Below are 21,049 nucleotides of genomic sequence, written 5' to 3' on the forward strand. Positions count from 1 at the left end.
GAACCTTGACTAATACATGAGCAGAGGAATATTACAGCAGCACAGGTTAGAAGGATATCAGGACCTTAGTTTCAGATATAGTAAGTCTATTAGTCCTCCAGTTGGAAATGTCAAATAAGCAGTTGTATGTAGATGAGTCTTTCCTCCAGGTATCCACCTGACACATTGTTTATTGATCCTAATTGTTTATTGTCCAACTCCTTCTTCTAGAACACAAGCTCCACGAGAGCAGGCATTTTGCCTGTTTTGTTCCCTGCTATATCCCCAATACCTAGGAGAACTCCTGGTGCATAGCAGATGCTCAGTAAAATTTGCAGGAAAGATGAAGGAAGGAATGAATGGGAGAGTTAAGTGTTCAATACAGCAAAATTGGTTGAGAGTAGAGTACAATTAGGAAGCACCTGTTTGAAAGTAAAACTGCTCACCTGGCTATTACTAGGCAGAGGTTTGCGATAGGTATTGTGTAACAAACGTTTCCTACATAGAACTATATACAAATGAAGAGACACCTGCAAGGCTTCTGTAAACTTTTATTTTACATTTATGGGCCACTGCCAGTGCAGGGCCTTGGCTTCTGGCTCATTTCTACAGATATACTTGAAAAGATGTGATAAAGGTAGAAATTGGAAACATTCCTACTAGTCAACCACGGTCACTTACTGGTCCATAAACAAAATGCACATGGAAGCCTGTGTGGTTATTCAGAAATCTATGACTTTTTGAACTTGTAAAATGCATTTTTAATATGCAAGAGACAAAGCATCTTTAAAAAAAGACATCTGTCTAAACAAAATGGTGTGAACATATGGCTTACATTATAGGGATATATCACTGCATGTGACACACCAGTGGGCTAATGGAATTTGACTGCTAACACATAAAGGAGCCCTGCAATTGGATGGCTGGAATCTGATATCATTTTATACATGACTGTGCTAAAATACAGCCCAAAGAATCGGCTGAGCTAATTTATTATCAGCAATCTTTCTGGCGAAGTCTGATAGAAACATCTGCCCACTTGTCAGTCTCATCACCACGCTGAGTTGGGAACTGGGACAATATAATACTTCAAATGTTAATGACTTTTGCTCCAGCACAGGAAAAAAATATAACCCCAAATACTGCTTTTTCCTAACCAACCAGCCAACGAACCAAAACCCCATTGTCTACCCATGGCTCATCCTTTTTCATGCTGCCTGCCACGTTCCATTTGTAATAGTAACACTGTCACAAGATTTATGAACACAGACAGATTAAAACTGACTGAGGCTGGTTGTCGAGAGGAACATCTACCTAGATTCCACTTAGAGTGTGTGCTTTGGCACAACTGCTGGGCATTAGAATTAGATTACATGAAGTCCATACAACCGTCCCACCACGTGCAAATACCACACCCACGAGTGCATTCCATAGAGACAATCACAGAAAAATTGGCTAAAAGAACTGTATGGTTGTTTTTATATATATATATATATATATGTTTATATACACACAGTAAAAGATTTTCTGCTGTACTCACAGTCTGTAAACATCGTGGAAAACGCCCAGCAGAAATCACTGTGGGCCTCTTGAAATGGTGACTATGTGAGGAGTTGGGGTGAGGGAGGTGTTTAGGTGCATACTGGAAATCCAGAGAACCTTAAGTTCATGGTGGCAATTATATTTCACTGACATGATAAACTCAGCTGGCCTCTTTGAAATTATGTTTCCTATATTCCTATGTGAAAAAGGGAATGACCAAAAAAGTCTTACTGCCAGTTAACATTTTAAAAGCAATCAAGAGACTATGAGGTGATTTGTATGCATATATATGTATATATGTATGTACATTTGCATACATATACACACGTATACATGTTACTAAAACCAAAAATAAACCTCAATGAAAATTTCCTAATCTTCTAAAAATACTCAGTCCCTTTCTCCTGGCTGTGCTTTGGACTTCTGTGCATTGCACTGAAAGTCTTGGGCATAGTTAAATGACACATACATTTAAATTTTAGTATATATTGATTTTACATAACATGCTTCCATTAAAAAAACTGGGCTCATGAAAAATAGAACTATTTCATTCAAGCATTATTTTTAAATTTAACATAAAAATATGCACAAGGTCTCCTGTAATGTAACACCATTAAAAAAGAAAATATAGATTCTTAAAAGTTGTTTGAATAGCAGCTATTAAACTGCTGTATGTGGATATTGGTCTGTGCTTTAAGTTCTTGTAAGCTCTTGCAGCTTGAGAATTTATGTTTTAAAAATAAGCCAGTGACATGAGAAACATTAACCTAATTGCTCACCTGAAGTCCATTTTATGTCTTCTTCTTTTTGGGGGGCAAAATATATGTAAATAAGCTCAAATCATCATTTGTATAGGCAACTATGCAGTTAAAAAATACTGGCACTGAATGACATTTCAAATAAAGGAGACTTAAACCCATACCATGTTTGGCCTAAAAAACAAAATTACTTTAAAAAAATAGAAAACCTTGTTATAATTTCTAAGCTTTTCATGGTGACCAGTTCTTACGGAACGTTCTACAGAACCGCCATGAAAGCTAGCCACGTACTCGAAAACTCTATTTTCATGCAAAGATAGTGTATATCCTTCTGGTTTAACTGAACAATCTCCTTTCCCCCACCAACTCCCACCATTTTTTAGGGCTGAATATATATATATATGCAGAATATGTAAATTAGATAAATCAAAGTAAGATTCGTTGAATTTGTGGGTATAAACCAGTCAACCCTTCAATGTTTTGGAAAACATTTTTCCAGGGGGTGGTACTGAGTCATGGGAGAAGGATGGAAGAAGAGATTTCTGGAGATGCAGTTGTTGTGTTGATTTTTTTTTTTCTCCAATAGTATTTGAAGTATATTGATGAATGTTCCTTAAGATGTTTAGTTTATACTGTCCTTGTGGCTGCTCCTCTCTGTGTTATGGTTGTTTTGTTCATGGTTCTTCCATTGGATGCTTGTTCCATTCATGGGGACTGAGGTCATCAGACTCTTGGACTGGTAACAGCAGCAGCAGAGGCAAGACTGGGAGAAGGAATAGACTCGAATTAAGACGAGGCTACCAGGGCTTCCCTGGTGGCACAGTGGTTAAGAATATGCCTGCCAATGCAGGGCACATGGGTTCGAGCCCTGGTCTGGGAAGGTCCCACATTCCGTGGAGCAGCTAAGCCTGTGCGCCACAACTACTGAGCCTATGCACCTAGAGCCCGTGCTCTGCAACAAGAGAGGTCACTGCAATGAGAAGCCCGCGCACCGCAACGAAGAGCAGCTCCCGCTCACTGCAACTAGAGAAAGCCCACGCTCAGCAATGAAGACCCAACGCAGCCAAAAATAATTAAAAAAAAAAAAAAAAAAAAAAGATGAGGCCACCAACCTGTTCCCTGTAGAACGTGGAGGCCTACCAACAAGGGGTGAATGTCTGTAGGCATTTGAGGACAGAGTGTGAGCCTTACTAGTAATGTAGGGTAGGGAGTTTGTAACCTCTAGGGAGAAGTTAAACAGTTTATTCTAGTGCAAAGCAACAGATCCCTTGTTTCTTGTTTTAATTTATTCACCAAGTCAAAGAGGAAGGGAAGGCAGTGTTGGTGGAGGGAGAGTGTTCAATGATTTGGGGTGGGCATGAGTGGAAAGGGCTGGGAGGGTCCTGGCATTTCATTTTTTAAAGTGTTTTTAAAAATCATTATTATTTAAAAAAAAAAATCTGTTTATTTGGTTGTGCTGGGTCTTAGTTGCGGCACACAGGATCTTTCAGTTGCGGCATGTGGGAACTAGTTCCCCAAACAGGGGTTGAACCCAGGCCCCCTGCATTGGGAGTGTGGAGCCTTAGCCACTGGACCACCAGGGAAGTCTCCGGCCTGGCATTTCTTCAGTGTGTACCACCTACTTGGCTCTCTGCATTGGCCACCTCACCTGATGCTCTTAACAGCTTTTGGGGGTAGGTGCTATTTTCCTCATTTTATGAATGAGAAGAGGGAGGCTTAGAGAGGATAATAAGAGGCAGAACTGAACTTAGAACCCAGGACTCTCTCTATTGGGCTCTTCCGCCTGGGTATGCTGCCTTTTTATGAAGATCAGTCAAAACTGTGTTTAATGTCTGAGGGTTTGCACCTTGATTTTTTCCCTTCCCCTCTAGTTAATGTGTAAACTAATTAGAAACTGATATTAACTCCAGATTACATCATGTATCTGTTATGACCTGCATTTTAGTCAATCTTTCTTAGGGCAGAATCTTTCTTAGGGCATTTCATGACTTGTAAACATGACCCACTAGACTTCAAAAGTATGGCAACAAGAACTTCCACACCAGGTTTCATCGATTTCTATGATTTTTTAAAAAATATTTGTCTGTTTCCTTTTAGATTATAAGTTCCACAAGGGCAGTCGCTTGTGTTTTTCCTCTCTTCTATCCCTAATAATAAGAAGCTCGTACTGAGCACTCTGTTGTCTCAAGCACTTAACATATATTAACCCACTGCATTCCACCTTATGAGATAGATACAGTGAGCATCTGATTTTACAGATGAGCAAACTGAGGAAGCAGGAGGGGTACCACTTGGAACTGATAAGACAGTTAGCTAGTGCAGAGCTGTGATCTAAATCAAGATTGTTGGCTTCCAGATCCTGCACCCTTGAACTCTATGCTACTCTTTCTAATACGTACCATAAACTGAAGTTAAACATCCTGGCCAAAGATAACAGAATCCAGTTAGGATTAACTTTATGCTAAAATCATTCTAGGAACTGGAAAAATGACACCTCAATAAGAAGTGCTTGGAGCTTTGGGAGGACATGGGTTGGCTTAGCTATGGGGAACTTTGAAGAACGGAAGGAAATTGATTTCGAATTAAATTACATTAGTTCAGATTTCCAGATCCATAAACATTTACTTTCCTTGAAAAGGCTATTATTAAGTGTACTATTAAATAGCGTTTAGCAAGAGATTTCTTAACAATGAGTTTATGTTTTGTTGAGATCATGAATAAGTTTTATCTATTCTGTTGGCCTAGAGCTCAAGTTGGAGTATTTCTTTTTAAAGCAGGACACTAAATTGGCATGTTATTAAGTTAGCTCTTTTTGCTTTAACCTCTGAATATGTTGTTGTCTGAATAGATATTGCTTTTCTGTTATGCTGACAACTTGACCCTCTTTCTGGGTAACAAAATGTGATTTTTCACTTCTCTACTGAAAAGTACAGCTAGTGAAAGTGATATTTACAACTGGAATGAACCATGCCTGTTGGTTACTTAATATACTCATTTGGTTGTTGTTAAAAAATGCTTGCAAAACGTCTTACCTGGAAACAATTTTTAAATTTCTTGCTCACAAAATATAGAGCTATTGGGTTTATACATGAATTCATGGTTGCCAAGTTAATACCGATGTAATCCATGAGCAGCAAGAAGCTAGAGCAAAAGAAAATAGAGGAGATAGATTAGAACATGTTTTCAAATCTGCTAACTAGCATTTATCTCTAGAATAAGCATTTTTCTTGCCCAGAAGCCATTTCTTGTAGGTGGCAGTCAGAATTTTTTTTTTTTAAGTCCTTGTTTCTTTTGTTTTTGTTTTTTTTTTTCTTCGGTATGCGGGCCTCCCACCGCTGTGGCCTCTCCCGCCGCGGAGCACAGGCCCCGGACGCGCAGGCCCAGCAGCCATGGGCCACGGGCCCAGCCGCTCCGCGGCATGTGGGATCCTCCTGGACCAGGGCACGAACCCACGTCCCCTGCATCGGCAGGCGGACTCCCAACCACTGCGCCACCAGGGAAGCCCTTAAGTCCTTGATTAAATGGTAATTTCAGTTCTGCAGAACATTTACACATATACCCAGCACTTGGTTAACCCAAACTATTATGCACAGCCCCAGGAGGGGAGCAGCAAAATTACTGATATGGCTTGCGCAAATTTTTGAGATCAGTTGTGGGCTATGTCAGCTAAAGAAAAACAATCAACTTTGCAGTTTTAATTTTCAGGGCTATTGAAAATGTAGAGTAGGTGGTTTTGTAAAAGTCTTATAAATATGAAATCAGAGAAACTCCAGTTTCCTCCTGAGTACAGAGGATCATACCTAAGTAATTCACATCGGTTCGTGTCCATTTCATCATACACGGTTTTCTTCAAAATACGGCTTAAATGAAGAGGGAACCAGCACAGAGCGAAAATTACGACCAAACAGAAAACTGTTTTTGCCACTTCTCGACGCTAAAGGAAAGTGAGAGAAAAAAAAAAAAGACAATAAGTTTAGTGTTTCTCTACTAGAGGAAAGAGCTACACAAAAGGAAGTAGTAAATTGGGGAAGAGTAACTCGAAGAAATGCCAGAGCAGCCTGCCCCTCACCATGCCTCCACCTCTTCAAGATTTGGAGTCCAGGGAATTCCCTGGAGATCCAGTATGTAGGACTCTGTGCTTCCACTGCAGGGGGCACAGGTTCCATCCCTGGTCGGGGAACTAAGATCCTTCACACAGCACAGTGTGGCCAGAAAAAAAAAACAAAAAGAAAAGAAAAAGAAAACATTTGGAGTCTAATTTCTAAGCAAGGAGCTGCTAGTGATTCTTTTGGGGCAGCTGCCAGGAAGGATGTTGGTCTCAGGCTGGTCAACAGGGCCAAGACAGAGGTTCGATGGTGGGCAGAGGTGGAGACTGGCTGGGGTTGAGTCAATACCATGGCTGGGTCTGTGTGTGTGTGTATGTTGAATATGTGGGGTGAGGGTTAGTTAAAAGTCTCGATAGCAGTTAATTCACCAGCATTAATGACAGCATGGCAGTCAAGGTGACTGACCCTAGCATGATAAAAAATGGACAAATCTAGGGAATTCCCTGGTGGTCCAGTGGTTAGGATTGTGTACTTTCACTGCCGAGGGCTGGGTTCAATCCCTGGTTGGGGAACTAAGATCCCGCAAGCCTTGCAGCATGGGGGGAAAAAAAGGACAAGTCTAAAAAGATATTTGGAAAACAAAACAGGAGTAGGAAACAGAAAAGAAAAGGGAAGAACAATGTGTTTTCTCCATTTCTTGATCTTGGAGAAACCTGGCATTGGGATTTTTTTGCTTTTAAAATTCTTTCATTAATGACATGGGCATGTAGTTTCCAAGGATATATTGTTTACAAATAGAGGGATGAGGATAAAGGATTATCAGCAATGACGATTAGAAAAACTGGGACATGTTGACCCTGGCTTGACTCCAATGGCAGGTTTACATGCTTTGCGGTCTGCATAGGATCAGCAAAACCATAGGTTAAGAATTATCTGCAACCAGTCATTTGTGTGCATTGTACTTGAGTATTACAGGGCATGCGTTTGGAAGCCCCACTGGGAATGTAAAATGCAACTTGTCTGTAACTGGAATCACTTAATGTCAAAATAAAACTGATTGAAAACAGGGTTTGGAAGGGTAATGCTGGTTCAACCTGAAGCATATAGTGTTAAGTATGGGAAGCCTACAATAAACCCACATGATTAATAGAGCCATTTAAAAAGATTTCAGGGCAGTTGTCACAAATTGTGGCTCTAGTCCCAAGAACTGGGAGTTCTTTAATCTTTCAGAGTTAGCTGGCTAGTTAGCTGGGCTATGACTTCAGAGAATGTATAAACTGAACGATGATTGAGAGAAATAAAGGATTCCTTTATTTATTAATCTACAGGAATGGGGGATCATTTTAAAGGGCCAATTTTGTATACACAGAAAGACAGTGTGCCCAGAAAAATAGAAAAGGAGGGTATTGGGGAGAGGTTACATCCCCTGTGCACATCCTCAAAGAGGATAACTTTTTAAAAGGTAATATTAATACGTTGCCATGACAGTCTGATGTTTGGTTAATCAATATCCATTCTTCTGTTTTCCTTGATTTTGTCATGGCAGCACGGGAGCCTGGCCTCCTCACCTGCGTAGTTCTTACCAATTACATTAAGTAGAAATCGTTGTGTGGAGTTTCTGGAAAAGTTACTTAAAAGTGGGGGATAGGACTTCCCTCGTGGTCCAGTGGTTAAGACTCTGCTCTTCCAGTGCATGGGACACGGGTTCATTCCCTGGTGGGGGAACTAAGATCCCACATGCCGCGGGCCGTGGCCAAAAAAAACGTGGGGTATACTCCTTTGGCGCACACACACTAATGTGATCAGTGTTCTTCCCTTTCTTGTGCCTGGATAGAAGATATAATGGTAGAGCTATAGCGGCTGTCTTCCAATAAAAATGGAAAGGTCAGTACACCAGCAGAACCCTGGCTTCTGAGTTCCTTGACCACTGAGCCAATGACATCTGAACTTCTTGCCATGGGAGAAAAATAAACCCCTACTTGGTCTCCTCCCTGTTATTTTGGGTTTTCTGCTACCAGCATCCAAACACAATCCCCAACCGATAAAAGGTATTGTTGGTATAATGAAGAGAAATTTGAGAAAACCACACAAGAAGCAAGACCAAAAGCCATATTGATTATTGGACAGGGTGGCAGGGTCTTTCACTCTGAGCTAGCTTCCCTGCCATCCCACTTGAAGGCCTTCCAGCCAGGCTTGCTCTCCTGCAGTTAGAACCTGCTCTAGCTTTGAGTGAGACACGAGGGAATATCTATTGCATGGGGACCAAGTCTTGGGTTCTGATCTCCATTTGGTTGGGTCAATCTCTTAAACACCTGTATAATAAGGGTAATGCCTGTCCAGTTTATCTCACAGGGTGTTTGGAGGAATCAAATACCAAAAGGACATGGAAATGCTCTTTAAAAACTTTAAAAAATGCTATGAAAATGTGAAGCAGCAGCATCTTATTACCGCTCCCAATCCCCATTCAATTATTTTTAGAGCAGTTGCCACTCGTAGCTTAAATAGGCTCAATTGTGGTGCTTGTGCAAAATCAACATTTTAAAGCACTGTTTTTCACAAATCTATTCTAATTAGTTATCTTCATTGCAAGAATGAGCCATAATAATTGCTTAATATGTTTCACATCTGGAGTACTTGAAACATTCATGCCTGGATGATGTCATACTAAAGTTTCTCAAGATAATTTTCCTGTTAAATTATAATAAAAGATAATAGCTACCATTTGTATAACATGTTAGATTTTATAAAGTATGTGTATGCACATTAATTCCTTTGATTCTCATAATAACACTGATTCATATATTATTATGTCCAATTTACAGATAGGGAGCTGACGCTCAAAATAAATCAGTCCTCTAGCTGAAAAGTGTTGCCAATGAAGAATGATGCTTGTTGTATGGTCATCATACAGGGCAGATTTCCAGGCTCCATCAACAACTCACATTAACTTTTGGTGTGGTTCATCATCCTTATATACTTGTCTGTTGAAACTGAAAACTTACCCATAGTCCTAGTTTTACTCTTTGAATTAATATATATCAACATTTTCTGACTAAACTATGAGTTGGGTTCTATTAGACACCGCACATGTATTAGGTCATCCCTTTGATGTATTATTATATACATTTCATTTAAAATTTTTAAGACTCAAAATTAAATTGGTATTTGTACAGAAAAGTGCAGGTATTATTATATACATTTTCTGAAGAACTAGAAGTTCAGAGAGATCAAGAAATTTTCCCAGTGTCACAGAGCCAGCAAATATAAGCATCACAGTTTTATCTGTTCTGTTTCCTGCCTGGGAAGGACCAGTAGCGTCCTAATGACATGTTCAGATTTCTTCTAGAACTTTGAGCCCTCCAAAATGTGGCTTCTTATGTACCCAATCCCGTTTCCTATCATGAGTCTTACCTTAGATGTTGCTCTAATGAGGTCCATCTTTTTTTTTCCAGTTCCCCAAATGCATGGTGCCCATGCTGTGTTCTACTAGACCCCTGTCCACCCACCTGAAATGCCCCCTGTCCTCTTCTTCTTCCCCATGGAACCCATTTATCCTCCATGAACAGTTCAATCCCCCTCATACAATTTCTCCATGACTTTACTCATATCCTCCTTGGCTTTCTATAGCAAAGGCTACTTTTTACCACAACTTGTGATTCTATTTTCCAATTATTTCATGTTTGTGTTTTATTTCCACAACAAGACTGCAAAGCCTGCCCGTGGAGAAAGTCATATACTTCTTTTTTTGTCCTGGCACAGTTCCAACCCCAGTTCAACGTACTGCTAATCACAAACACGCATGTTTGATACACTCTAGGCAAAATAAATGAATAGTTTCTCTCTGTTTGGGCCCTGCCCGCAGGGCCACCATACAGACAAACAAGACAGTATTTTTTTTTTTTTTTTTTTTTTTTTGGTGTACGCGGGCCTCTCACTGTTGCGGCCTCTCCCAGACACGCAGGCCCAGCGGCCTTGGCTCACGGGCTCAGCCGCTCCACGGCACGTGGGATCCTCCCGGACCGGGGCACGCGCCCGTGTCCCCTGCGTCGGCAGGTGGACTCCCAACCACTGCGCCACCAGGGAAGCCCTGACAGTATTTTTATTTTTAGGAAATCAGGCTAAATCTGCGAAATACAGTATTCATAGGCCTTTTGTTGTCAAGGACAAAACAGTGTTGGCCACATCTTCACGATCTTATTAGATTTACCTGTTTCAGGTGTTCACTGAGGGCAATTCTCAGGCTGCCGTTCCTTCTGTTTAACATCTCACAAGTCATGAGCGTGTAGAAGATTGCAGTGCACACCAGGGGCATGCAGAAGTAGAACCCAAACAGCCACCAGTCCTTAACATCTTGGTAGAACTGCAAAGAGAAGAGAAGGGAGAGAGGAAGAGGAGCATTATAATGAAAATTAGCCGTACAGCACCTCTGGTGGCTTCAACATTTTCACGCTTGCAGATATGTTTGTATATTCATGCTCTCTGGTTGTGGTAATGGGCTTGGAGGTGGTAGTCAAAACAACAAAATTGGAAACTCCAGACATTATCTTGGCTTTATAATAGCACGCAAAGAAATTGCATTAAAAATTGTCCTGACAAACAGCGGTATTCACCATAGCCAAGACATAGAAGCAACCTAAATGTCCATTGACAGATGAATATACAATGGAATATTGCTCAGCCATAAAGAGGATGAAATAATGCCATTTGCAGCAACAAGGATGGACCTAGAGATTATCATACTAAGTAAAGTAAGTCCGAAAGAGAAAGACAAATATCATATGATCTCACATGTGGAATCTAAAATATGATACAAATGAACTTATCTATGAAACAGAAACAGAGTCACAGACATAGAGAACAGACTTGTGGTTATCAAGGGAGGGGAGGGAGGGATGGATTAGGAGTTTGGGATTAGCAGATGCAAACTATTATATATAGAATGGATAAGCAATAAGGTCCTACTGTATAGCACAGAGAACAATATTCAATATCCTGTGATCAAACATAATGGAAAAGAATATGAAAAGGAATGTATATATATGGATAACTGAATCACTTTGCTGTACAGCAGAAATTAACACAACATTGTAAATCGACTATACTTCAATAAAATAAATTTTAAAAATTATCCCAACAAAGATATTTTGAATAAACTGAAGTTGGTTTTAATTATACAGGGCAAGAGCCCTAATCAATAAAAAGAGCTCCCTTCCAAAGCTCATAAAACATGATTTTGAGACATACAGACTCTTATCTTTGTTGGTGATTCTCAACATTTTGCTAGTGCCTGGTTCACTTCTGACTATTGTGGTTAGAGTGTACTTAATGTGCCTATCTAGTTTGGAAACAGTGAGGGTTATGAATGGCTTATCTGTGGAGTTCTGGTTACTGGGCATTAACCCTTTGTCTGGTATGTCTGCTATGTGACCTCGCAGCCAGCCAGTTTGAGCCATCAATAACTGTGCCCTTTCTCGCTCTCTTTTAATACTTACCACCTGGAAACTATTGAGGCCGTGTAGTTTATCTGAAGGCATACTGAGCATTATCTCCCTGAGGACAGGATTTGTAAATACCAGGATTACTCAGTTTTATGAGTTCTTGAAAGAGAAAATATAATACCCAATAAGAATGGAAATTAGAAAATTACATCTAAATTCTTCGTCCCACTAAATTAATCACCAGCTTGGGAAGAAATGCTGTTCCTTTTCTTATGCTGTTTCTCCAGATTGTTTATTTACTAAGGATAACACAGCCTCCTGTAATATCTCAGTTCCCACAGTAAAAAATAATCACACTGCTCTGTGAAAAACTGGAGAGTTTCTGAATATAGAAAGAGGCCCAGTGGGCTGCATTTATAACATGTCTATTAAAATATTCTGTAAATGGTTCCTGAGGAAAAGAAGTTCTGGGCAGGGGTTCTTAAATATTTTTATGCCATAGATCGCCTTCTGGTGTAGACTATAATTCTTTCTGAGAATAATACTTTTATGTGCATGAAATAAAATATGTAAGATTACAATGGAAACCAATTATATCCAAACACAGATATCAAAATATGAAAAAGAAAGTTCTGATGTAGTAATATATGTGTTTATTAACAAATTAAATCACAGATCTAATGGTGGTTCTATCAGAATGTAGAAGCAATGATGAATGTAAATGATATTTCGAGATTATACAACTGTTATGTGGTATGAAATGTCTGTTATTTCTATTAGTGAAAAAATCATGGTACTGCTAAATACTACTGTGGTTTGTTGCCTACTTTCATATTAGAAGGAAAATTTCAGTTAGAAGTTAGTGAAAATAAACATGTAATTTCCTTTCCATTCAAGTTTACAAACCTCTGAATTCTAGCCTCAGGTTAAGTGCAGACTCCCAAAGGAGTTGGTTTATTCAAATCTGTTTATACAAATATATTCCTATTCACATCACACTGTAGAAAGATTTTAGTACTGAACTTAAAAAAACAAACAAAAAATCAGAAGGACTCTCTCTTCATTTAAGTGCAACACAAACACTCCTTGGAGGACCCCCTTCCTTCGTACCCCCTTCTTCTGGGTGCATTGCTGGCTGGGTGTGACTGCCTAGAAGCAGCTGCGGAGGGTCTGGAAGCTGACCCTACCTGGAGGGGACTGGATGGAGTTCCCTGCCCCTTCCATAGTAGAGGCCTGTTGAGAATGGGGTCACACATTTCTTTTGAACTGATGTCACCAGCAAGGGTGTGGAGGGACCTCCCTCCAGTCTAGGTTAGAGCAAAGTTGAGGAGGAAAGAGTGGAAAAAGAGGGGGAATCACATTAGAGAAAAAGAACAGGAGGGGAAAGAGAATCCTAAAACTTTAGACTTGGAATGAAATCTTCAAAATCATCAGTTCAAACTCATACCCTATACTGCAACCCTCCGGGCGCCCGCCAGCCACAACGCTCCCGCCAGCCTGAAGGGCAGCTACTCTTAGCTTCACCTCTAGAAAGGATATGCATCCTTGTGAAGAAACCCATTTCATTTTGTCCAGCTGGAATGGTCAGTAAGTTCCTCTTTTTTTTTTTTTGGCCACACTGCGCGGCTTGCGGGATCTTAGTTCCTTGACCAGGGATTGAACCCATGACTTCCGTGAGTGCTAATCACTGGACCGCCAGGAAATTCCCAGTGAGTTCCTTCTTATGTTGAGCCTCTTCTCTCTAATGCTTTAGTCAGGGTTTTCTAGATTGCTTATTCACACCGCCCAAATTCTGATAGCCTTCTACTACTTTGCTTTTCACTGTGGAGGTTGACTTCATAAAAAAGTCAGTGGATCAGCAGAAGACTTTAATTTTAAGGTTGCTGGTTTGGCTGTGTTCACGAGCACTTTTAATTTTGAAACAAGAATTTCCAAGCAGGATAACTGGTCAACTGTAAAACCACTAATTGTGTGAATTTTCCATGGAAGGAAAACATACCTTAAGAGGTCTGTAAATGATTAAATGTGGAATCTGAACTGCATGAAACTTACATCAAAGTACTAAATTATGCTGATTTAAGAGAAATAGTTATTCTTGGTTTTCCTCCTCGTTCTACATGTGACTAGTTTTGCAGAGGAAATGTGCATTTTAAATGTGTTCCTAATACTCTCAGTTACGTAATTAAGCTTTTCAGAAACATTAATGCGGTCAGGTGTATTAAGCAACGATTGGATTTGTTACACTAAAATGCTTTTTAAAAATGTTCTGCAAATTTATATTACTTGGGGCTTCCCTGGTGGCACAGTGGTTAAGAATCCGCCTGCCAGTGCAGGGGACACGGGTTCAAGCCCTGGTGCAGGAAGATCCCACATGCCGCGGAGCAACTAAGCCTGTGAGCCACAACTGCTGAGCCCGCGTGCCACAACTGCTGAGCCCGCGTGCCACAACTACTGAAGCCCGCGCGCCTAGAGCCCATGCTCCGCAGCAAGAGAAGCCACTGCAACGAGAAGCCTGCGCACCACAACGAAGAGTAGCCCCTGCTCTCTGCACCTAGAGAAAGCCCGTGTGCAGCAATGAAGACCCAATGCAGCCAAAAATAAATATTTTTTTAAAAAGAGAAAAGAATCCAAATAAAATAAAAATTTTAGAAAATTATTTATATATTAGACAGAATCTGTACTAACATAAGCACACATGAGAATGACTTCCTACTTTGAATTAGTAAGTCTGTCTTTAAAAACTGTGTGAGCAATGTGCATTTCCCCAAGTAACATCAAATAAGCATCAGCGTGTCTGTCAGATGGAAATTGTGCTGTACTCCTTATTATCAAAACAAATAGCACTACATACATACACATCAATCTCTCTTTCTTAGTAAATCGGTTTCAGAATTCTGAGTTGTTTGGTGCAGAGCAATAGTTGTGTCTACAGTTGTGCTATAATACAAGAGTGAAAACAAAATAGTTGTTTTATTCAAGAAGCTAAGCCCTGGTTTAACATCTGCTTTTCATGCAATTAAAGAATATTTGACTGAACTAACAAAGTAAACCACACTCGGCAGCGTAGAGATAGCAACAAATCTTGGTGATGGTAAATGAAGACCTTCTCCCCTCCCCAGTTAATTTCCTTTAAACTTTTCATACCTCCATGAATTTTGACGTGGCATTGAGCATACAGGTTTTGTGCTGTTCACCCTTGTATTCAAAGGGCACCATGACGAAGCCGATTGCTTCGGGGATGGCCAGGATAAAAGAAAGGATCCAGATGGAGACAATCTCAATGGCTGTGACCAAGGGAATCCCAATTCCCTGAACACGACTCCAGGAGGCAACTGCTCTGTACCTAAAAAAAAGGGGGTGATGGCACCAAGTGGTTAGGAAATTTTAAGTTTATTTCAATTAAATGAAAATTATAAATGCTGGAAAGATCCTTCCTTTGGCCAGTGACCAACCATTAGCTTTTCAGGAATTTTCTGTGAGTTCTGGTGTGAAAAACAAGTGGGGCTATTAAAAGTTCTACCTATTTGGAGTTCAACTGGCTGGCAGGCCTGAGTCTGAGATCTTCACTTGGGACCCATCGAAATCTCCTGAGAATTTAGGATGTGGCAGCAGAGATGAGTGTGCTATGTTTATTAAGCTGGGGGGAAAATTGGATGATGGAAGGGGTAGTGAAAGCTGCTGGTACTTTTTATGGTAATGTCTTATTTCTGTTTCTATATTAAAAAAACTTGAAATATTATCTATGAAGTAGATCTAGATATCCTTAAGTGAATAGTGACCATAGATATTCCATTGTTTTCTCCCTTCCTCTACCCTCAAAATATGATCACAGTGGGCTTGTACCAGGTGGCTGTTTTAGTAAATAAATATTTCTAATAATTATATTTGAAAATGTCAAAGAATAACTATATCTCTCCCATATGACCCTGTGCTAGACTATATAAAACTGAGCTAAAGATAGCTTGGTTCCTAAACTTTAGGGTTTACAGTTTAATAGGAAAGAATGGTTCATACAGAAGCATAAGATATAAATATAACTGAACAATCATGCCAATCAAAGCACTAACTGGGGGACTTCCCTGGTGGCGCAGTGGTTAAGAATATGCCTGCCAATCCAGGGGATACCGGTTCGAGCCCTGGTCCGGGAGGATCCCACATGCCGCGGAGCAACTGAGCCCGTGCGCCACAACTACTGAGCCCGCGCTCTAGAGCCTGCGAGTCACAACTACTGAAGCCCGTGTGCCACAATATTACTGAAGTCCATGCACCTAGAGCCCATGCTCTGCAACAGGAGAAGCCACCACAATGAGAAGCCTGCGCACCGCAAAGAAGAGTAGCCCCCGCTCACCGCAACTAGAGAAAGCTCGCGTGTAGCAACGAAGACCCAATGCAGCCAAAAATAAATAAATAAATACATTAAAAAAAAAAAGCACTAACTGGCATTAAGAAATTGTGTTTGCCTTATATTTTACCTTAATATTTTATGATAATAATCACATTTACATGTTAAGTGTAAAGAAACTTTGGTTTCAGAAACTATGCTCTTTGACACGAGATGATGGTCTGGTGCTGCTTTCAGACTTACTGTTAAGAAGGGACCTGTGGTACAATATTTTTGTGACTTCATTCTTGAAATTTTTGCTGCTGTTGTAATGGAAAGGAAACATTTTCTTTTAATAGCTTTCATTAGATAGTGCCAGAAAAAGGCTGTAAAACAGACCAAGGCGTTGAGACAGGTGCACATGGGTTTGCAGGCCAGGCAGCTTAATGGGAAAGATTAGTTAGCAGCGCCAAGGCAAGATACAAGCTACCCATAGCCACCAAAATGAGCCCCTATCATTTATAGTTAGTGTTCTCAGTACAACTAAAACGTACACCTGTGAAAACACAGCTCCTAGGAATTATGCTACCTGTTCTTCACTGTAGATTAGAAACTATAGTTTTGGTATGCACGATGATGCCACGTGGCATATATACAGCACACTTTGCTGGAGAAATGTTTTGCAAAAGATTTTTAGGATAAATAAGATTGGTGTACACTAAGAATCTCTGAAAAAGTCCAGATTAGTTCAGAATGGAATAAAATACAGCTATGCAAACAGACCATGAAAATCCTTTTACGATGTAGCCAACACTGCATTTGAAAATTTATGGTTATTGCCAGTGGGATGAAGACTGCTATATATTCTGCTTTCTATTTCTGTTTACTTTTCTTTGCTGCCTTATTAGACTGGCAGCCTGATGTCCAGTAAAAGCTAAAAGGAACAGAGACAGAATGTCTATATCCCAAGGCTGTCAATGAGTTATATCTGTTTCTTCTCCCCTCCTCTTATCAGGAAAGGTGATGTAAATAAAACACTTTATCTCTTAAGAGAGAAAGCCAGATTTCTTAGGCAGGATTGGAGATAGAAGGTGGTTTAGTAAGAAAATGTGATCTACACGTTCTAATGATAAATATATTCACAGACCAGCTTCATTTTATAATGTGCCCATGAGTTCCCAGAATATGACCTATCTATAATCCAGTGTGAATTCAACATTTAAAAATAAATAGAAGTAATTTTTAGTGCCTAGTTGAGCAAATGATTCATAATCAGTCTGCTCCTTCATTAACCCACATGACTGAGAATTAGAATATTTCCCATTTGTAATCACACTGATCTTAATAACATCTCCATGAGATGAGAAAACAACCATAAGAGCGGTTGTGATGCTGGAGGTGCAGAAAGGTGTGGAAAATAAGAAATACTGGATGTTCCCCAAATGATTTCTATTTGGGTGATAATGACACAACAGATCATACAAAATGTGTTCTCCTTACTAGGTGTGATTATGAACAGCCTGCCAACAAAAACTATTCCGGAAATAATCCCTCCTCTTTAAAATGCTTTCTTCACTTGGCTTTGACCACATTCTGCTAGTTTTCCTCCCGCTGATGGGATTGGCCACTCCATCTCATCTCCTTGGCTGGATCATGCCCATGCCTCAAATTCTTAGTGTTGGATTTCTCCTTGGTCCTCGCACCTCTTTTCTTTTCTATCTACACCCTCTCTCTTTGTGATCTCATCTAGTCTCATGGCTTTAGTATCATTTAAACTCTATATGCTGATAATTAATTCTCAAATTTATAACTCTAGCCTAGAGCCTCACCTCTAACTCTAGACTTGTATATCCACCTGCCTACTTGAGGTTTCCACTCGGATATCTAATAGGCACTGAAACTCACCCAAACCAGACTCCTGGTCTTCTTCCTTGCCCCCTTCCTTGCCTTCTCTCTAGTTGTTACCATCTCAGGCCCAGAACTTCGATGTTAGCCTTCCCTCCTCTTTTTCTCTTCCACCACACATCCAATTCTTTAGCAAACCTTGCAAACTCTTCCTTCAAAACGTATCCAGATGCAACCACTTCTCACCATCTTGCCAGTTACCACCTGCCTGGATTATTGTAATAGCTTCCTAACTGGTCTCCCTGTGTCCACTTCGCCCTCCTGCAGTTTGCCCTGAACGCAGCAACCGGGGTGAGCCTGTTAAAATGTAAGCCAATCATGTCACCCCTCTGCTCAGATCCCCCAGTGGGTTCCCACCCCAGTGGGAATGCCTACAGGTGTCCTCAGAGCCGCCTCCTCACTTCCTTCAGATCTTTACGCAATGGTGTCTTTTCACAGAGGCCTTCCCTGAATACCCTATTTAAAACTGCCAGATTCCCCTCCAGAAGTACCCTGTCCCACTCAGCCTGATTATTTTTCTCCATAGCACTTACGATTATGGGACCAATCAAATATGTTACTTATTTATTTTGTTTATGGTCTATGTCCACCTCTCCCTTTTGAATATAAGCTCCATAGGGCAGACATCTTGCATGTTGGTCACAAGACCTACAACGATAGGTGCTGAATAAATATCTGTTGAATTAAGAATCTTTCTTTGTTCGTTTCCTTACCATGCATTTGTCTTTATTGGCCAAAGCCAATATACATTCCAAAGAGTTTCTTATTTTTCAAGCCAGCCCTGAATCAGGCAACAGATAAAGAGCTAATACTTTCAGAATCCTAGAACACAATAATTTAAAACCAAGCAGGACATCTGGGCTGAAATTTCTCCCTTTGTGTTCTCGTTGGGAACCTGAGGAGGGGTGTGTCACCAAGTCCTCTGCCTGGTCTCCAGTGAATGTGGGGCGCCTGGGCCAGGGCTCTGGTCTGCCAAGTCCCAGGGGAGTCTTTTCCCATGACACCACCGTGAACTCTGTCATGTGACATGCCAAAATACAAGAATAAATTACATGTTTTGTTTATGTAAAGATGTTTGTTACTGTATGTGTCTATAAATAGATTTTTACATGTTTTCAAGGCTAGAGGCATTAAATGCATGTCTTTCAATCTTTAAGGTACGATCTGGGAAACTCATTAAACTGAAAATAAATATTATTGAATGTACTTTAAAACAGTGTAAAAGAAAACTTCAATTCAAAAGATCACTTCAGCAAAATCTATTTTCATTTCTTCTTATTCTTTGCCCATTTCTATTCTCATAAGTGTAGTTTGAATATAATTATAATCTTCTCAGTTACAATTTTGTTTTTGGTTTTATTTGCTTTTCATGTTTCTACATAGGCATGGCATTTATTAATTTCAAAGCTACCCAGTATAACAAGATATTGATACAATTTACCTAAATCTTCCTCCTATGATCACATCATTTCTAGTGTTTCAAGGTTGTGAATAACATGCCTATAAATATGTTTGCATGTACAGATTTTTTTTCTTTTTGAATTATTTTCCTGGGTTAATTATCTTGAGTGAGATTACTAAATCAAGGGAATGAAAAAGTAGCTTAAGTACCTTTAAAAAATGTTTCTCCTAAGTGCCTGTCAATGCTTGCCTTCATTAAAATTTATTTTTCTTCAGTTTTACCACTTCCATAAGGTAAAGTGGCACTTATATCCTTATGTCTGCATATCTTTTTATTTTATTTTATTTTGCGGTACGTGGGCCTCTCACTGTTGCGGCCTCTCCTGTTGCAGAGCACAGGCTCCGGACGGGCAGGCTCAGCGGCCATGGCTCACGGGCCCAGCTGCTCCGCGGCATGTGGGATCTTCCCAGACCGGGGCACGAACCCGTGTCCGCTGCATCGGCAGGCGGACTCTCAACCACTGCGCCACCAGGGAAGCCCTGCACATCTTTAATTGAGAAAACGTGACCCTTTGTAATGTTTGTTTATGATTTGTGTCTCCTATGTGTTAGGCAGACCAATTGCCATACAGTGGTTTGGGAGCAAAATGCCAGCAGGAAGAACTTTAAAGAGAAGCCAGGTGAAGTGGATTAAAAGATAGCTGCAGGAAGGAAACCATAAACAAGACGAAAAGACAACCCTCAGAATGGGAGAAACTATCTGCAGATGAAGCAACTGACAGAGGGTTAATCTCCCAAATACACAAACGGCTCATGCAGCTCAGTATCAAAAAAACAAACAACCCAATCCAAAAGTGGGCAGAAGACCTAAATAGACATTTCTCCAAAGAAGATATACAGATTGCCAACAGACACATGAAAGGATGCTAAACATCATTCATCATTAGAGAAATGCAAATCAAAACTACAATGAGATATCATCTCACACTGGTCAGAATGGCCATCATCAAAAATCTATAAACAGTAAATGCTGGAGAGGGTGTGGAGAAAAGGGAACCCTCTTGCACTGTTGGTAGGAATGTAAATTGATACAGCCACTATGGAAAACAGTATGGAGGTTCCTTAACAAAGTAAAAATAGAACTACCATATGACCCAGCAATCCCACTACTGGGCATATACCCTGAGAAAACCATAATTCAAAAAGAGGCATGTACCACAGTGTTCATTGCAGCTCTATTTACAATAGCCAGGACATGGAAGCAACCTAAGTGTCCAGTGACAGATGAATGGATAAAGAAGATGTGGCACATATATACAGTGGAATATTACTCAACCATAAAAAGAAATGAAATTGAGTTATTTGTAGTGAGGTGAATGGACTTAGAGACTGTCATACAGAGTGAAGTAAGTCAGAAAGAGAAAAACAAATACCGTATGCTAGCACATATATATGGAATCTAAAAAAAAGGAAAAGGTTCTGAAGAACCTAGGGGCAGGACAGGAATAAAGACGTAGATGTAGAGAATGGACTTGAGGACACAGGGAGGGGGAAGGGTAAACTGGGACAAAGTGAGAGAGTGGCATGGATATATATACACTACCAAATGTAAAATAGATAGCTAGTGGGAAGCAGCTGCATAGCACAGGGAGATCAGCT

General features: G+C 40.2%; 1 protein-coding gene across 3 annotated transcripts in view; it reads right to left on the reverse strand.

Moving 5' to 3' along the window:
• Positions 1-513: 513 nt before the first annotated feature.
• EDNRA (endothelin receptor type A) overlaps positions 514-21,049 on the reverse strand; it is a 63,008-nt gene continuing 42,472 nt past the window's right edge. For all 3 annotated transcript variants that reach the window (XM_032633349.1, XM_032633348.1, XM_032633347.1), the window contains exons 4-8: positions 14,908-15,106; positions 10,533-10,685; positions 6,080-6,213; positions 5,312-5,420; positions 514-3,042 (exon numbers count right to left, since the gene is read on the reverse strand). In XM_032633349.1, the coding sequence (XP_032489240.1) occupies positions 2,902-3,042; positions 5,312-5,420; positions 6,080-6,213; positions 10,533-10,685; positions 14,908-15,106 (736 nt within the window). In that variant the 3' untranslated portion in view covers positions 514-2,901. The remainder of the gene's footprint in view (positions 3,043-5,311; positions 5,421-6,079; positions 6,214-10,532; positions 10,686-14,907; positions 15,107-21,049) is intronic.

The sequence above is a fragment of the Phocoena sinus genome, chromosome 5 (genome assembly GCF_008692025.1).
Source record: "Phocoena sinus isolate mPhoSin1 chromosome 5, mPhoSin1.pri, whole genome shotgun sequence".
Taxonomy (NCBI): domain Eukaryota; kingdom Metazoa; phylum Chordata; class Mammalia; order Artiodactyla; family Phocoenidae; genus Phocoena; species Phocoena sinus.